This window comes from Episyrphus balteatus, chromosome 3 (assembly GCF_945859705.1).
Source record: "Episyrphus balteatus chromosome 3, idEpiBalt1.1, whole genome shotgun sequence".
NCBI classification, from domain to species: domain Eukaryota; kingdom Metazoa; phylum Arthropoda; class Insecta; order Diptera; family Syrphidae; genus Episyrphus; species Episyrphus balteatus.
Genome location: NC_079136.1, coordinates 93838230 through 93855363, shown reverse-complemented (window position 1 = coordinate 93855363; position 17134 = coordinate 93838230). Strand labels below are relative to the sequence as shown.

The window sequence follows — 17134 nt, the reverse complement described above, 5'->3', positions numbered from 1 at the left end:
TTCATTTTAAAATCTCTGTTCCAATATACTTCAAATTAACAAAAATATAAGCCAAATCTACTCCTCTTTTCAGAAAACCAAATATTTGACTACAAATTGTTATAATACAAGGTATAGAAATATATTTATACCGAAAATATGTAGTTTGAAAAAACTGATTAAATTATTTAATTTACATTTAGCCCTGACTTTTCAATCGTCAGTTGGACTAATAATAGTCAATATAAAAAAAACTTTATTCGTAGGAATAAGCTTTATCTGGCTATTGAAAAATTGGCTCTTAATATAATTATTTTTTTTTTCTAATATAAAGATTTTTATAAAAAAAAGGATATTTCGAAATCTACTTCGGTTTTTCTCAATCTACTTCCATTTTTTCTTCAAATCAGATTCGACTTTTTTTCTGCAAGTGGTAACGCTGGGGGTGATGCTTTGTTATTAAATTACCAAATGGAAAAAAGGGACCAAGTGACCAAGTGAATATAAAATGACCAATTTTGGTCATAAATGACCATTGTGGGTACCGTGTGTTGACTTGTAGTTAAATTAATTTTTCTTATTATAGTCTTTTTGTGCGCAAAACCTGACTGATAATAAAAACATAACATAAATAAGTAAATAACCTCTCTAAAATGTTCTATCTGGCTAACAACAATGAGCTGCATACAGTTTAAGCTTGACTTATAGCCTGCAGCAGAGGTAAAAATTGACAGATTTTCAAATTGTTATAAAAGCTACAGCTAAATTTTTGTATTTACAGGGTTAAACCTTATTCAATTTTATTAAGAGCCAATTTTTCAATCTTTTAATAAACAGTCAGTTAACTGTTCAACAAATAAAGTTATTAGGCTCATAAACAATCTGATAAAAACATTGAATTTTTCAATCAAGAATAATTTATTCTACAGAATAACAAAAAAAAAATTGTCAAATTCAAAAATATTTAAAATTAAACGTCATTTTTATTCATGATTGTTTTTGTTTTCTTGTGTTCCACTGTATTTTTTTCAAAATTCTTTCAAAACAGCTTTGACAACTGACACAATATTTTTGTTGAGATTATTTCTTAGAATAATTTTTATTCGTCTCTGAAAGAAGCAGATAGTTTTATTCTAAGGAATAAGCTATATCTGCTTGTTGAAAAATTGATTTTTTCTCTATCCTTAGGAATAAGTACTAAATGACTGTTTAACTGACTATTGAAAAATTGGCCCTAAGGGTCAATTTTTCAATAGTCAGATACACCTCATATAGAGCTTATTCCTAGGAATAAGTTTTTTTTTATATTGACATTTATTCTTCTGATAGTCTTACTGACGATTGAAAAATCAGTGCTAAAAGGAAAAGGAAAATATTTTTTTTTTTAATTAAGGAAAACTTAAAATAATGGAAAAATATTACGTTGCATGAAGGCTTCCCTGAACTACCTACCTACATAAAGATACATAATCCACATGGAAGCAGTAAATGCTTTCAATGCCTATCCAACTTGTTTGCCTAATTAAACACCACTCATATACATTATCTAGTATCGTCTCCATAATAATTACATATTTGCAAATTGCAATCTGAGAAGTTTCGCTATCTTTTGCCTATAATGCATGTGTAACTTTGCTAAATGCTACCAAAAGGAAAAGTAAAAAAAAAACAGAAAAAAAATAAAGAAATGAAACCTTGCAATGATCTTTTTTTCTTCCAACCAACACAAGTAACAGAAGAGACAAACAATTTGATTGAACTCGGTTGTTAAAGGTCAAACAAGGCAAGGGAGAATGAATAACCAACAATCAATTCATGACGACGAAGTTGAAGAAGATCCGAGCCGAGGCGAAACCAACAAAATAATAATAATTTTGTTTTATTGGAAATTTTATTACAAAAATTACAAAAAAGGGGAAGACATACACACACAAAATGCTTATTGTTAACATTTTCTAATCAGAAAATTTGTTGTTAGAAAATTATTTTGGGCGTATACCAACGAGAAAAGATTGGAAAAACAATTTGTTTCTATTTTTGCAAAATAAAGAGTTTTTTGCACATTAAATTCTGCAATTTAATGTAGTAAAAATTAAAGAAAATATAAATAAGATGTATGTGATACTGACCTTATAATGAGCAAAGAAAAAGGCACTTTAGAGTAGCAAAGAGAAGCAGCAGAAACAGCGTTCCTTGTAACTTCGTTGGTGTGCGAGATTAATGTACGCCCATTTACTACGCGTTTATCAATTTTATTTCAGTTTTTTTTTCTTTTATTTTAATTAGATTATTGATAAATCTATAATCCACTGCACAATTACACTCTGATGATATTTGATTGAGAAAAAAGAAGAAAAAAAAACCAAGAGTTGATAAAAATTTTAATCCAACCAAATCAATAATGCCACTGCAATAAAATATTTGACATATCCGCCATAATTATGTATGTAACTCTCCACTCGGTTAGTAGTGTTTTATTTTACTATTTTTTTCTTATGCCGTATCTTTGGAGACTCTGGTAATGAACATTTTTTTTTCTTCACTTGAGGCGTATTTTTGTGTTATTTTATTATTTATCAAAACACACAAAATATAAATTTGTTTATCAAGAATTTGATATCAATGGAATTGTTGATGATTGGTGTTTATTTTAAACATAAATTTTACTGATTTTATGTGGATTTAAATAAGAAATATTTGTATTTTTTACAAGGGATATTTTAATGGAGTCGATTGTTGGAAAGAAAACGATGAACTGGTTATAATTTTATGGTAGTGTCTGTTTTTTCGATTTTGAAATTATCCAAGTTGAAGTGGAGAGTTTAGGTGTGTTTGTTTAAAAAGTTTCCTATAATAGACATGTTCATTTGGAGTTGGTAATTTCACTGATCTCCACCTAGTATGCAGCTGAAGCGAAACGAATACAAAAAAAAAAAAAACTTGAACGAAATTTATTTTTTTGTTTTTAAACTTATTTGACATAAATATACGATAATATTTTTTCGTTAACATGTTCACTACTTTTCAAGAATCATTCGAGACATGTTCGGTACACATTCAGGACAAGTTCAGGACAAGTTCGGGATATGTTCGGGACATGTTCGGGAATGTTCGGACATGTTCGGGACACATGCGGGACACATTCGGGACACATTTGGGACATGTTCGGGACACATTCGGGACAAGTTTGGGACACGTTTGGGACCTATTCGGGACACGTTCATCTGGACATGTTTGGGACACATTCGGTACACATTCGGGACACATTTGGGACATGTTCGGGACACATTCGGGGCATATTCGGGACACATTCGGGACACGTTCGGGACACATTCGGGACACGTTTGGGACCTATTTGGGACACGTTCTGGACATGTTTGGGACACATCGGGACACATTCGGTACATATTCGGGACACATTTGGGACATGTTCGGGACGCATTCGGGGCATATTCGGGGCACGTATGGGACACGTTCGGGACATGTTTCGGACACGTTTGGGACACGTTCGGGACACATTCGGGACAAGTTTGGGACACGTTTGGGACCTATTCGGGACACGTTCTGGACATGTTTGGGACACATTCGGCACACTTTCGGTGTCGAGAATGAGGTTTTTAGTGAGTGAAATAATTTGACTCATACTACTCATCTCACTCGCAAAATCAATTTACGTGTTTCACCAAAAAAAAAAAAAAAAAAATGGATTGCCAGCTATGCCACTACCTTCACCTTTTTTAGGTGTGAACGCTTATGAGGCTAGAATTCAAAGAGTTAAGCCTGGTATCGAAAATTTTTATCTGAGCTAAAATGGATCCCATACAAATTATTGATAACTTGTATGGGAATTTTATCTCAGCTAAATTTTAGCGCGAGCAGCGTACCAGGCTTTAGAAGGAGAAATAAGATCTTATATCTCTTTCGAAATTATTAAATTTCAAAAAGATGCATTTCATTTCCACTTTTAAAAATTCCCAGGTTTAACGCAGCGCAATAAGTCCCCAAACAGATCTCATGTCATTTATTGAAATTTATAGAATCAAACAAACAGTGCTACAGGAATATATTTCTCTCTTTCTATTTTCAACAGTATATCGCTTTCCCTTTCTCCATTTATTGTTTTTTTTTTTTTTTTGATACATCAACATCGGGCAGGTTTTCTTGAGCAGATTTCTGAACCCGAACTTCGAAACAAAAAAATCATAAAATCATTTTTATTATAAATATTTTCAATACAATTTAATTTAATAATCAAAAAATCTACTTAATAAAAAGTTTACAAAATAAATTTGTAATGTATTGAAATCCCAACATCACAAAATCTGTAAAATATTTTATACACAAAACAAAAAAAAATAAGAAAAATACAGAAAAATGACTGCAACGCGTTTGACGCGCTCCGGTCGTAGTCGATTTCTAATCGGATTAGGCCTCATTATTCTAATGTTTGGATTCGTTGCAATATTCCACAGTTCACAGACCCAATTAGATGAATCCAGACAGCAGCTAATTCGATGTGAACAACAACAAGAGGCTTTAAACGCTCGCATGCAAGGTAAATCAAATGTTTGTCTTATTAATATGGTGGTGACCCATTTAACACACCCTTTTACTTTTACTCCCATTCACCACGCATCAATTTAGCAATAATTGAACATAAATTCCGTCTGGAACGGAGTCTCGAAGCCGAACGTAAAGAACACCTCGAGACACGTCAAAGCTTTGAGCAAAGAGCCAAAGAGCAAACTGAACAAAATGCAAAAGCTAAGATGACACACAATTTGCATTATGACAGTTTGAATCAAAGGTATAAACTGCTGCAGAAAGAACATGGTGATTTGGTGGAAGATTGTTCGAAAACAAAGAAATCACATTTGGAAGTTGTTAATAGTTTGGATACGAAGGTGAAATCATTGCAATCGCAATTGCAACAAGTTCGAAGTTTAAATGATAAGGATCTGGAGGAATTAAAGGTAAAATTTTTTGTCTTACAAGTTACAATTGAATGTTTTTTATGATAATCAAAATGTTTCTTTTTTGGATTTTGTTTTGTTTGAATGCAGCTAACCTTTCTCCTTAAAATGATTAAGAGATTTTATACCCCTTTTCATTATGTTAAATCGAGATAAGATAGCGTTTTTAATTGTCGATTTATAAAACAATAGATCTATAAATTAAGGGCAAAGTAATGCATGCATAGAAAAATCGAAAACGATCTATTGATCAAATTATTAGATTACGCGCTTTTAGGTAGCACTGCAATCTATTTGGGATTATGGCCTCAACCAACAAGCTTTTCAAGCCAATTGCGTTCACCTACGCACGCAATGTTGGTGCTTGTGGGGCCTTTCAAGAAGCGACCTCCCTCTGGAAAGGAGTAGACAAGCCGTCCACATGACCTTGCTGTCTCTAGTTTAGTATTCGTGTACAACCTGTACAGCCCGTTGTTGTTACTATTCCATTCTTAAACATATAAATATTTCAACATAGTGGTTCCTATCAGAGCCACTGACTTGCTTTGGCATTATTTTTGATCTATCTATACCTATCCCCAAATAAAATTATTTAATTTAATAATAAACTACAGAAAATTATTTAGTCAATAAAAACCTAAATTGGTTATAGATTAGATACAACTTTTCTTAGGAAATTAGGGAAAATTATATGTGCTTTTATAGTTGCATGATTGCTTTGTTTACATGCGGTCATTTGCGATCAGACTAAAGTCAGAGAAACTATTTGCGTAAGTAGTTTATAGAGCGGGCGGCCACTGCAGAAACTCTCAACTCATCGAGCTAAAGAAAATTTCAAATGGGAAGTGAAAGAGGGCTATTAGTAGTTACGAAAACCACAGGTCTTCCCGTTCGCATCCTGGCACGATTGGCGTGGTAAAGTACATTGTGCATCTCATAGAGTTAAAAGACAATATTGGTGTCAAATTAAAGGTGATATTGTCAGCTATCAAAATTCAGAGGTCTTCCGGGCGAAAGTCTGGCAGTTTTGTCATGCAGCCCGTTTTAAGGTTAGAAGCGATGAAAGTGAGTTTTTTCATAAAGTCTTGTTTTTTGGTATTTTGGTGGATGAGTTAAGGAGTTTTTTCACTATAAAATAAAAATATGAGTTATTAGCATTTAAATATAAAACGATGTTTTGGAAATTGCTTGATAGTTTATTAACAATGACCCAAAGTATATGCAAAACTACGAATAATTCACGAAAAAGTCTCAAATAATACGCTGCGCCCCTTACAATTTACCGAATTAAAAGGCGAATTTAATTTCAAATTAAAGCTAATAATGTCTTTTTTTGAAAACCAGAGGTCTTCCAAGCCACATCTTGACATTTCACCCCCGAGCTTTGGTGAACGTTTTAAGTAAAAAACGCTCCTAACCTTAAAACAAGCTGCGTGACCTAACTTCCAATTTTCGGCTTGGAAGACCTCTGGTTTTCAAAAAAAGACATTATTAGCTTTAATTTGAAATTAAATTCGCCTTTTAATTCGGTAAATTGTAAGGGGCGCAGCGTATTATTTGAGACTTTTTCGTGAATTATTCGTAGTTTTGCATATACTTTGGGTCATTGTTAATAAACTATCAAGCAATTTCCAAAACATCGTTTTATATTTAAATGCTAATAACTCATATTTTTATTTTATAGTGAAAAAACTCCTTAACTCATCCACCAAAATACCAAAAAACAAGACTTTATGAAAAAACTCACTTTCATCGCTTCTAACCTTAAAACGGGCTGCATGACAAAACTGCCAGACTTTCGCCCGGAAGACCTCAGAATTTTGATAGCTGACAATATCACCTTTAATTTGACACCAATATTGTCTTTTAACTCTATGAGATGCACAATGCACTTTACCACGCCAATCGTGCCAGGATGCGAACGGGAAGACCTGTGGTTTTCGTAACTACTAATAGCCCTCTTTCACTTCCCATTTGAAATTTTCTTTAGCTCGATGAGTTGAGCGTTTTTGCAGTGGCCGCCCGGACTATTACTTTGGATTTATGATATTTTTTTTTTATTTGAAAAAAAGGAAAGCCATATTACCGTTTACATGATACTTTGTCTTTTTTCCAAGTTTTAATGCAGATTGCATGTGAAATTTTCTATTTGCACATTTGCGCTGCAAATATTTGCGTTTTACATTTATGAACACCTGACATTTGACATTTGCATTTATGAAAGCTTTGCATTCGTCAGACCTGCGCAATAGTCTGGTCCACGCTTTTATAGGAAAAATAAAATTTTCAGAAAGTCGTTGGGCCACTTTCTACTTTGGTTCCACATCCTATTAGTATCATACTGCTGAATTTTCAGCTTTCTATCTGATATAGAAGGATGTGCTGATCGATATTGAAAAATTGTAATTTTTTTGAAAAAAAAAAATTATTTTTTTATTTTTTTTAAGTTGAAAATTACTTGAAATTTGGTTTTGTTGTAATTTTTCTAAAATAACATCTTAATAATAATTTCTTGCGCCTTTTCAAAGTAAATTTAGTCAACATTCAGTACATAGACTTTTTTTTTTGCACTTTTTGCTTATTAATTATTGCTGACATTTTTTACGAAAAAAAAAATTAAGACAATTAAAACTTAAATAAATTATTTAATTTTCAAAAAAAAAAAATCAAGATTACGTACAAAACCTAAAAATTGAACTGTTATCAGCACCGTCTTCTGATAAAGATAGCGAACTAAAATCTCACAACGTTAATTTTATAGATAAGTAAAAATATTAAGCGTGTTGCCCAACCAAAAATCGAAAAAAATATTTTTTGACCACTCTATTGCGCAACCATGCATTTATGAAAGTACCCTATTTTATTAAAACGAAAATCAAGATGTGTATTCAAAATAATAGGAAAAGTTTTTGCTAGTTTCTGATAATCTAGCAAAACGATGTTTATTGTTTGATAGTTCGAAATCGAGTGAGGAAAATTTTATTTGAATAAATATTTAAATATAAACAAATTGAAATTATTATCAAAGACAAAACTAAAATAAAACTAAACAATACAGTATTAAAAAGTAAAGTGAATAAAACAAATTAGTATTCTAACACCGCCTCTTAATTTGTGCTATTAACATTTCAAATTCAAATTATTAAAATAATTAAAAAACAAAACAAAAATGAACTAAATAATATTTAAATTTGAAATATTATTGTCTCGAGGACTTTTGTCATAATGTCCGCAACTTGATCGTTGATTGAGATGTATCAAGTTCTGCATTTTGTTTGTATTTAACATTTTTAAACAAGGATGAATACTCATCGTCAATAAGCTTATTCCAGTTAGGCCAATCAGCACGTTTTCTAGCATCTCTCATCGCAACTGGGTCTTCTTGCAAAAAAGTGTAAGCTGAAAGTGCAAAATTTGCAGTCAAATCTTCAGAGTCATATCCATATAGATCTGTCTTATTCCTAGTTTGTTCACTTTGACGAACTTCTTTAGTGGTACTTGATTCATTATGATCAATGTCATTGACCACAGTTGACAAATCATTTAAGTCTTCTTCAGCATCAGTGGAACAAATTGAAATTTCATCTTGGATGTCTTCTTTTTCGATGTTACCGATGCTTTCCATATTAGCACCGTGGACTTTTTGTTCATTTTCATTATCATCGCTTACCGCCTCTGAATCAAACACGTTGGTGTAATTCATATCGAATATTGATTTTTCGTTAAAAATAACATTACGCCCCATCACAAGCTTGTCACTTTCGATGTCCCACAGTCGGTAGGTATATGATGATGAACCATATCCAAGCATGTAACATTTTATTGGTCTTGCGTTTATTTTAGTTCTATTTTCTTTTGGCACATAGTTGTAGCAAACAGAACCAAAGATACGAAGGTGAGATAAATCTGGTTTCTTGCCATACCAAATTTCTGCTGGAGTTTTGTTCTCAAATTGTTTACCAAAGGCACTTGTTGGTGAACGATTCTTAACGTAGTTCGCATTCATAACTGCTTCAGTCCAAAAACGACTACTTAAGCCACTAGATAAAAGCATTGTTCTTGCCTTTTCCACTACAGTGCGATTGAATCGTTCAGAAACAGCATTCATTTCGGGATTGTATGGTACAGTATAATTCAATCGAATACCTTTGGATGCACAGAAAGATTTAAACTCTTTAGAGGTATACTCACCACTATTATCTAACTGCAACCTCAGAACTTTTTGACCATGTATATTTTCAACCATAGCTAGATATTGTTGAAATTTTTCCAATACTTCACTCTTCTGTTTCATACCATATACCATAGATGCACGAGAAAAGTCATCAGTGAATGACACAAAATATCGGGACCCATCATGACCAGCCTCGCTCATTGGACCACTTACTTCTGTATGCACTAACTCCAAGATTCGTCCAGATCGTATATTTTTTCTTGGTGGATATGATAATCGTTTTTGTTTCCTAAAAACGCACGGCTCACAAAACTTGGTCTGGATATTGAAATTTAATTTGCTCAGCCCTATGGCCATATTTCGGTACATCATCTTCTTCATGTCGTTAGCATTCAAATGAGCTAAACGATGATGCCATACTATTTGCGATGCTTCGGTTAATTTATCGTCACTAGCAATCCCAGCAAACAAACTTCGTTCGCGATAGAAAGTGGTTTCATACAGTTGACCTTTTCGATGAGCAGCAAATATGTTTTTACCATTCTTGGATATCAACGCATCAACGCCATTAAAGATGATTTTGTAACCTTTTTCTGTTAGTTGACGAATAGACAAAAGATTACACTTCAAATTTTCAACGCATAAAACATTTTTAATGGTTTTGGTTGAATTATCTCCATCGAAAAAAGTCTTGATTGAAATGTCACCTCGCTGCTTAGCCACCAATGATGCACCAGATTTTGCTGTAGATATATCAATCGGATCAATTCTTTGAATGTTATTGAACAACTCTTCATTATTAATAATATGATGTGTTGCACCAGAATCAAGAATAAAACTTATTTCTTCAAAATTATTACTTGATTTCTTCGATGTTCTTGAACACATGCAACAAGGCACAACATTATCGTTCGATGCATTATTCAAATCCTGTTCTTGACACAACAGAAATTCAGGACCATGATAATCATCAACACAATTATTAGCGCCAGCATTTTTATGATTGTAGGTTTCATTTTTCTTCCACAAATTAGCTCGACATTTAGATTTCACATGACCTGGCTTCTTTCATCTGTGGCAAATAATCTTCGACCAATCCGCTTGCATAGCCATTGTTTCACTAGATCCAATGCTCTGTTCATGGCCATTAGCACGCTTCGCACATTCGTCCAAAAGACGACTCTTGACAAATTCCATCGTCAATTTAGAAGGGTCCATCGTCTCTATAGCCGTTACCAAACTATTAAAACTTTTTGGTAAAGTAAAAAGAAATTTACAAACGACATCTAGCTCTTCTAAGTTGGCACCAGTCGATCTCAGCTCACGCACTTTATGATCAAATTCAAGAAAATATTCATGAATGTCTTCGCCATCCTTGTATCGCATTGCTAACACTTGCCTTCGAAGTAGCAACCGACCAGAGACACTCTTGCGTTCATAAACATTAATAAGAGTATCATAAATTTCTTTTGCATACTCTTTATCCTTGATATATTTAAGTTGAGAATCTCCAATACATTGGACTAGAACTGCCTTGCATTTCTTCTCATTCAATTTCAAAGAATTTTTCACATTTATATCTTGTTCAGCCTCCAACAACGAGTTCAACGGAGTCTTCAAAAATTTTTCCAGAGATTTTTCTTCTAGTAAAATCTGAACTCGATATTTCCAGTTTGAGAAATTCGTTTCATCGAAAGGCTTTACTTTTTGCAAAATATTTTCCATATTCGCTTTAATGAACAAAATCTTCTTTGGACTCGATTTGAAAATTAAAAAAAAAAAAAAACAATAAAAACTTATATAACCCAATTAGATGCCTGGGCCCATAACCTGATATTCTAGCAAAACGATGTTTATTGTTTGATAGTTCGAAATCGAGTGAGGAAAATTTTATTTGAATAAATATTTAAATATAAACAAATTGAAATTATTATCAAAGACAAAACTAAAATAAAACTAAACAATACAGTATTAAAAAGCAAAGTGAATAAAACAAATTAGTATTCTAACAGTTTCGAAATGGAATTAAATAATGCAAAGGCACTTACATGGATTCTTGACGATGTGCGCAAATACTCTTGATCCTGTTGAACTTCAATTTATCGTTTTAATTACAAATTCGTGTTAATACTGTTTCTCTCAAGGCAATTTAATTCTTTATTTTCATAATCCACGACTCGATATGATTGAATCTATGTATTTGATATATTCGCAAGCTCAACAATTGTTGCACTAATTCAGATCAAATGTTTCGGATAATTTGGTGGCACAATTTTTATTTTAAGAAATTTGAAAACCGAATGGTTAGAACTCAATGCTCCTTGAAGGCGCTAACTAAAGATTTTTTTTTTGTTCTCCTCCTAGGAAAAAAATTAAAATAAAAGAACTATAATACATGCATACATATGTATAGAAAATATTTTATCTTAATACGGCATCTTAATTTTTAGAGATGCCTTTTTATTTTATTACTTTTTTCGCGTCTATTTGAAAATAAAAAAATTCCATATAGAAAATATTGAATATGCAACCTAAGTCTACTTGATTTGTATGTATGTTCTGTTTTAATCTTTTCAAGTAGTAATAACAAGTATTTTTTTTTAAATTTTTGTTTTGAATAAAACTCCATTCACAACGCCACCATCATCAAAGAACACTATTGGGCTAAGGTCTGATATTTTTTTCATTCTGAAAATACACAGACAAAATTGCCTAAACTAGGTACCTAGTTTAGGGAATTTTGTCTGTGAAGCTAAAATGGCTTCCACTAGAGTGACAAGAGTTTTTGGCTCTAATTTCAACTCTAATTAATATAATTTAATGGGAATGAATTTTTATATTATAAATTGTTTTATTGCGGTTCGATCTGTGTACTCAGTTTAATTTTTTTGAAAATGTGGGTTAGGCCGTTTTAGAGCTGAGCGCCTCATTTCATCGCTGTTGGATGAATTCATAAGCGCATCATTTCTTTTGCATCACAACTTTTTGTATGGCACGAAAACACTACCTTACCTACAAAGCATCACGTTTGCACCAGAAATATTGTTGATGCAAAAGCATAACGCGTTTATGAATTCAGGGGTTTTATGTTTATAGTCGAGCCTATATTCTGTCCAACAAAGATTTTCAGTACAGGTAAAGCAGGACGTTTTCATCTCATATTTATATGTATCTATTACATCAAAAAGCTCACATCCATAAAAAGTGTTTCATAGTAAAGTCGGAATAGTCGTTTAATCCGTTATCGTAAGTGGTGTTGTTAAGGCTTCGCTTTGCAAGAATGGTTCCAAAATCAAAGACAATTTTAATATATCTAGAAATTTGTTGGAAGATTTCTTCAGGATCTTATATAAACTATCCTTGGGTCATCAGGATAAGCAAATTAGACTTGCGTTGGACAACGATTCTTCCACATCCAAATGAGCGCTGTTGAAGCAGTCGCCTTAGTTTTTAACGTTGTTCTTGAATTGTCTATCACCTGGCTATTCCTATCGTATTTCTTAGATAGGAGTAATCTCTGCCTTATAGCAGTAATGATCCTGCTAGTTGTTCGGAAGCACATGGTATATCAAAGGACTTAACATTCCAGGTACCGATTCGACGTGCAAGAACAACCGCTCTTTGTTGGAGTTTAAATAATATGTTGCAGTAGCCCATATAGCCCCTTCACTAAGTAGTTTGTCTGGACTAAAACTGAACTAAGTACCAATGTACTAAAGCTGTACTGAGTAGTTCCCCATGACTTATAACTTGTTGCTTATTTGCGTTTAAAATTGACCCATAAAATTAATGAATATTTTTATTTCAATATTTTTTTCAGACAAAGTATGATACCGTGGTGCAAGAAAAAGACCGTTTGGAAATTCTTCTACAGTCAACATCACTTAGTGCCGAAAACCACAAAAAGAAAATCGCCAAGTTAACGGACACAATCAAGGAGTACAAAAACAATTGCGACTACAAGCCAAAAACCGATATTGACTCTCTGAGCGATCAAACACTACCATCTCCAAAAACTGGAAACCATCATCAAATTATACCCAACCATCCACTGGACAAGCCTCTCGTTCAAAAGTCATTTAAAGAACAACAATTAGTGAGTCCCGATTTGTACAAAGTATCTATTAAACTTACTAACACCACTCAACCAAGTGCTTCATATCTGTCTACTCAAAAGTCTCTCGCCCAACCTGCTGATATGGGTGAAGCTCGAAAAGATCACCCAATCGACAAATATAAAAATGCCATAATTAATTCTGTTGAAAACTTTCAGATGATTCCCAAGCCATTGGCCAGTTCTGAGGACAAAAGTAAACTAGCAGCTGAGAATGTACAACAAATGCCACCAATCAACTCGACAGCAAAATCATCAACAGTAGCTGGTTCTGCGGTAAATGGTGTAGAAGCTGGAGGCACTCATGATGGAAATCGACATGCTCTGTCTGTAGCAAACCAGCCCAGCACATCTACAGCAATCAAAGCCAAGCGATCGAGTACTGCAAAAGAACTTCCGAATTCGCCGCACAAACCGCCAAAACATATTCCGCTGGGTGTAGCTCCGATTCCGGAAAATTTTGAGTATTTGCTTAGTAATAATCACAATGATGAACAGCAGCAAGGTGGAAGTAAGTTAGCAAATCTTCAACAAGGAGAAAATGATAATAAGCAAGACACAGACAACAATCGTTATGTGAATGTTGTTGATGAATTGATTGGAAAGAATAATGAAGGTGGTGAGCAAGATACAGGAGCACATGAAGTAAAAGACAACGACTTCAATGCGGATAAGAACGATGAAAATGTAAATAATGGCGCAGAAGAGGATAACAATTTCTTTGAAGCAAAAATAGCTCAAAAAGATAATGAAGATCATGGCGATGCGGGAGATGATATAGAAGTTTTTGGTATGGGTGGACACAAACAGAATCACAAAGACCAAGATGATGATATGGCGCCGGTAGCAAATGCTTTGTTGGATGGAGATAATCTTAATAATGAGGTAGCTGGCGATCAAGGAAAAGAACAGTTTGCTGATGGATTGCACATAGATGAGGGAAATGAAGAAGAAGAAGATGGTAAGTTATAATTTTAATATTTTATCGAAACAAGCGTATTTTTCGCTATTTTTGTTTAAAAAATAACAATCTTATTGACTTAAGGCCCTTACAGCTAGAAACCATCGACCGTGGGCGCCCCAAACAAAGCAAGAAAAATGTAGGTCAGTTTTCAGGCGTTATCAATGAAAAAATTATTAATTCAGGGTAAACCCAGTAATGTAATTTGATTGTATCGTCATACAACTCTGAATATTTCACAAATTAAAATATTCAAGCCCAGTCTCGTTAAGAAAAAAATAAAAGGTTTTTTTTTAGAAAAATATTTTTTTTTAATTCCTCGAAAAAGACATTTATTTAATAAATCCAAACGAACATAAGATTTTTTTTTTTGCATAGAGAATATGCACCAAACATGTTGAATTCAACTTAGAGAGGAAAAGAGATATTAAAAAGATTTAAACAGATCTTGAAAGAAAAAGTTTAGTTCTTTGAGATACCGTCACAAATTTAATTATAACAAATTATGAAGCAAAAGGATATAGCCTCAAAAACTGTTAAAAAAGGGTATTTTTGATTTTCTAACGGTAATACCTCAAAAACGTGATGTGATAGAATTTTTCTGACCTTGGATTCAAGTTCAGCACACAAAAAATCATTAGAAAAGTACTCTGACTTCTATAAAAATTTTTTGATTAGTGAAATCGAATAGGGCAGACAAAATGAACGGAGTTAGAATTGAATATCTGAACTCTGAAGATATAAAAATGATACCAACTTGATTGAAACGCACATAAAAAGAGCCATATTTCTTCTAAGAAAAGAGCCACTATTTAGGTTTCTACCGTTATTATTAACAGAGTTACTAACCAAAACATGAGTACGTAAAAGTACGCTTTTTCCATAACTAATAAAGCCCGCAAAAGCGAATAGCTCGATACAAGATTTAAAAAAAGCTTTTTTCTTACTATTTAGACCCCAAGGAACATTTATGCATCAAAAGATCTGAAGTGCAAGACACTTCGAGTAGTGTCGCGTTCAAACGACCCGTGAATAGTTAAATATACATATTTTGATGGTATTAGAATTTTAAAACGACGTGAAGACATCGGTATGCATTTTGTAATGTCAATCGAGTATTTATTCTTAAAGAACGAACGCAGCCTATTAACTTTTGCTGACTTCGGAGTATTTTTTAGCAGGAACCAAGTGTTGTTAGCAGCTTCCATCCTTTGTATTCTAGCGTTCCAATCTTGTTTAGTCCACATAACGCCAAATTTGTTGATCCCCTTTGTTTTTGGACCGTTCGGTTGCGTATTTGGGGTTGAGTTGAGTATACGGTTATTTAGGGTTTCTTCTGCCATCGCGAGCTCCTCAAAAATGGAAAGGGTTCATTCGTTTGGATTACAGGTAGCGCAACATTAACAATGGAAGTATTAAAGATTGATGTCGAGGGATGGATTTGGGCCGGAATGTCATCAATTTTGGAGGAGGTGGTTTTGAGTTCTTGGGATATTTCCCACATAGAAATTCGCGTAGCGGCAATATCATTGCTCATATCGCTTAGAACGAGATTGAGGTCGGTATTGTTTCGCGAGGGGCCTTGGAGGTGTATGTCTAGGTCGGTCCGTATAGAATTTATTCCCGACAAAATATTTTTGACCGAGTTTTGCAAGTCTTCGCGGAGGGATTCAAAAGATTTCAACGGATTGGCGTTAGTCATTGTATGTTTTATCATTGATTCATTTTTGGATAATTTGAGATCATTCAATGTTTTTTTTAATTTCGGATAATTGTTTGTTCAAGTTATCGTTATTTTTTTAATCAAATTTGATAGGTTCGATATTGCGGTATCTAGTTCGTCATAATTTTTTACCAGCCCATCAATTTTGAAGTGCTCATTGGAAATTTGTGTGCATTTATTACTTAAATCGGAAATTTGTGTGTATTTATGACTTAAATCATAAATTGACGAAAAAATTGAAATTTAAAAAAATTTAAAAAAAAATTAGAGGATATATCAGTCATAAAAAACCGTTACAACTCATTAGTTTAACGACTCAGAGCCCCGCATACTACAAACTTTCTATCGGTCATAGTTTAACTAACTGAAAACCCTACATATTTCAATGTTTCTCTAATTTCAGAGGATGATTACTCAAACCCTGCGGCACGACAACAAGAAGGACCAGCGATTCGTAACTAATCAGTAAATGTCCAGAAAAAAAGGATAAGCCCTTAATAAAATTGTTGATGCTATTGCTGTTGTGTCATTAAACGTTGGATCACATTCAGAGATACGGTTTGCTGTAAAGATACACAACAGTTAAACTATGAAACTTAATATTTTCTATACACCTAGATATAATTTTCAAAGCTCCAACGTATTTAAAAAAAAATTATTGCAATTTTACAGAAAAAAAATCAAAAAAAAACTTTTTTTGATCTGAAAAGAAAAGGTATGAAACTTAATTCAGACCTTTGCAGATCTCAAACATAAGTTTTATTGTATAAAAAAATGTATTTTATATTTTGTAAAAAAAAATACGAAAATTTAATAATAATAACAAACTCATGCGAAAAATCCACATACACACACACATGCCCACTTAAACCTACCATCCATTATATGCTTTCGATTTTTTCTGTGATAATTACTTCCGGTTATATTCAAATAATGTATTCATTGAACATAATTTTTACCTACTTATGAGAAATATAAATTAAATAAATTCAACACAATCACACAAACACATATATAAAGTAGCTATAATTTCTTAAAATTATTAAGCTCAATTAATCTAGTTTTGTGTTAGTCCGAATTTTCAAAGCAATAACTATAAAATAGGTGCCTTTCAAGGGATTGTATGTGTTTATCGAAGCTTCCTTATATTTAAATAATTTGAGCATAAATGTTTGGTCCTAGTGATATCTCAAAAAAAAAGAAAGAAAAA

General features: G+C 32.9%; 2 protein-coding genes across 9 annotated transcripts in view; one reads left to right on the top strand and one right to left on the bottom strand.

Annotated features, from left to right (window-relative positions):
- The window catches only part of LOC129916426 (F-BAR domain only protein 2), a 50169-nt gene extending 47419 nt beyond the window's left edge, over window positions 1–2750 (bottom strand). For 5 of the 7 annotated variants that reach the window (XM_055996352.1, XM_055996353.1, XM_055996354.1 and 2 more), the window contains exon 1: window positions 2109–2734. The gene's annotated coding sequence lies outside the window, so the exon portion shown is untranslated. Of the gene's footprint in view, window positions 1–2108 lie in introns of all 7 variants that reach the window. The other 2 variants (XM_055996350.1, XM_055996351.1) reach the window with 2 other exon arrangements.
- Window positions 2751–4124: 1374 nt separating this feature from the next.
- LOC129916424 (uncharacterized) lies at window positions 4125–17134 on the top strand. Of its 2 annotated transcripts, XM_055996348.1 has the most exons (5): window positions 4125–4534; window positions 4624–4952; window positions 12947–13222; window positions 13400–14201; window positions 16328–17134. In XM_055996348.1, the coding sequence occupies exons 1-5, from the start codon at window positions 4354–4356 to the stop codon at window positions 16384–16386; spliced, it is 1647 nt and encodes a 548-aa protein (XP_055852323.1). In that variant the 5' UTR covers window positions 4125–4353; the 3' UTR covers window positions 16387–17134. The 2 variants fall into 2 exon arrangements, with proteins under 2 accessions (XP_055852323.1, XP_055852322.1); XM_055996347.1 differs by having other exon boundaries at window positions 12947–14201.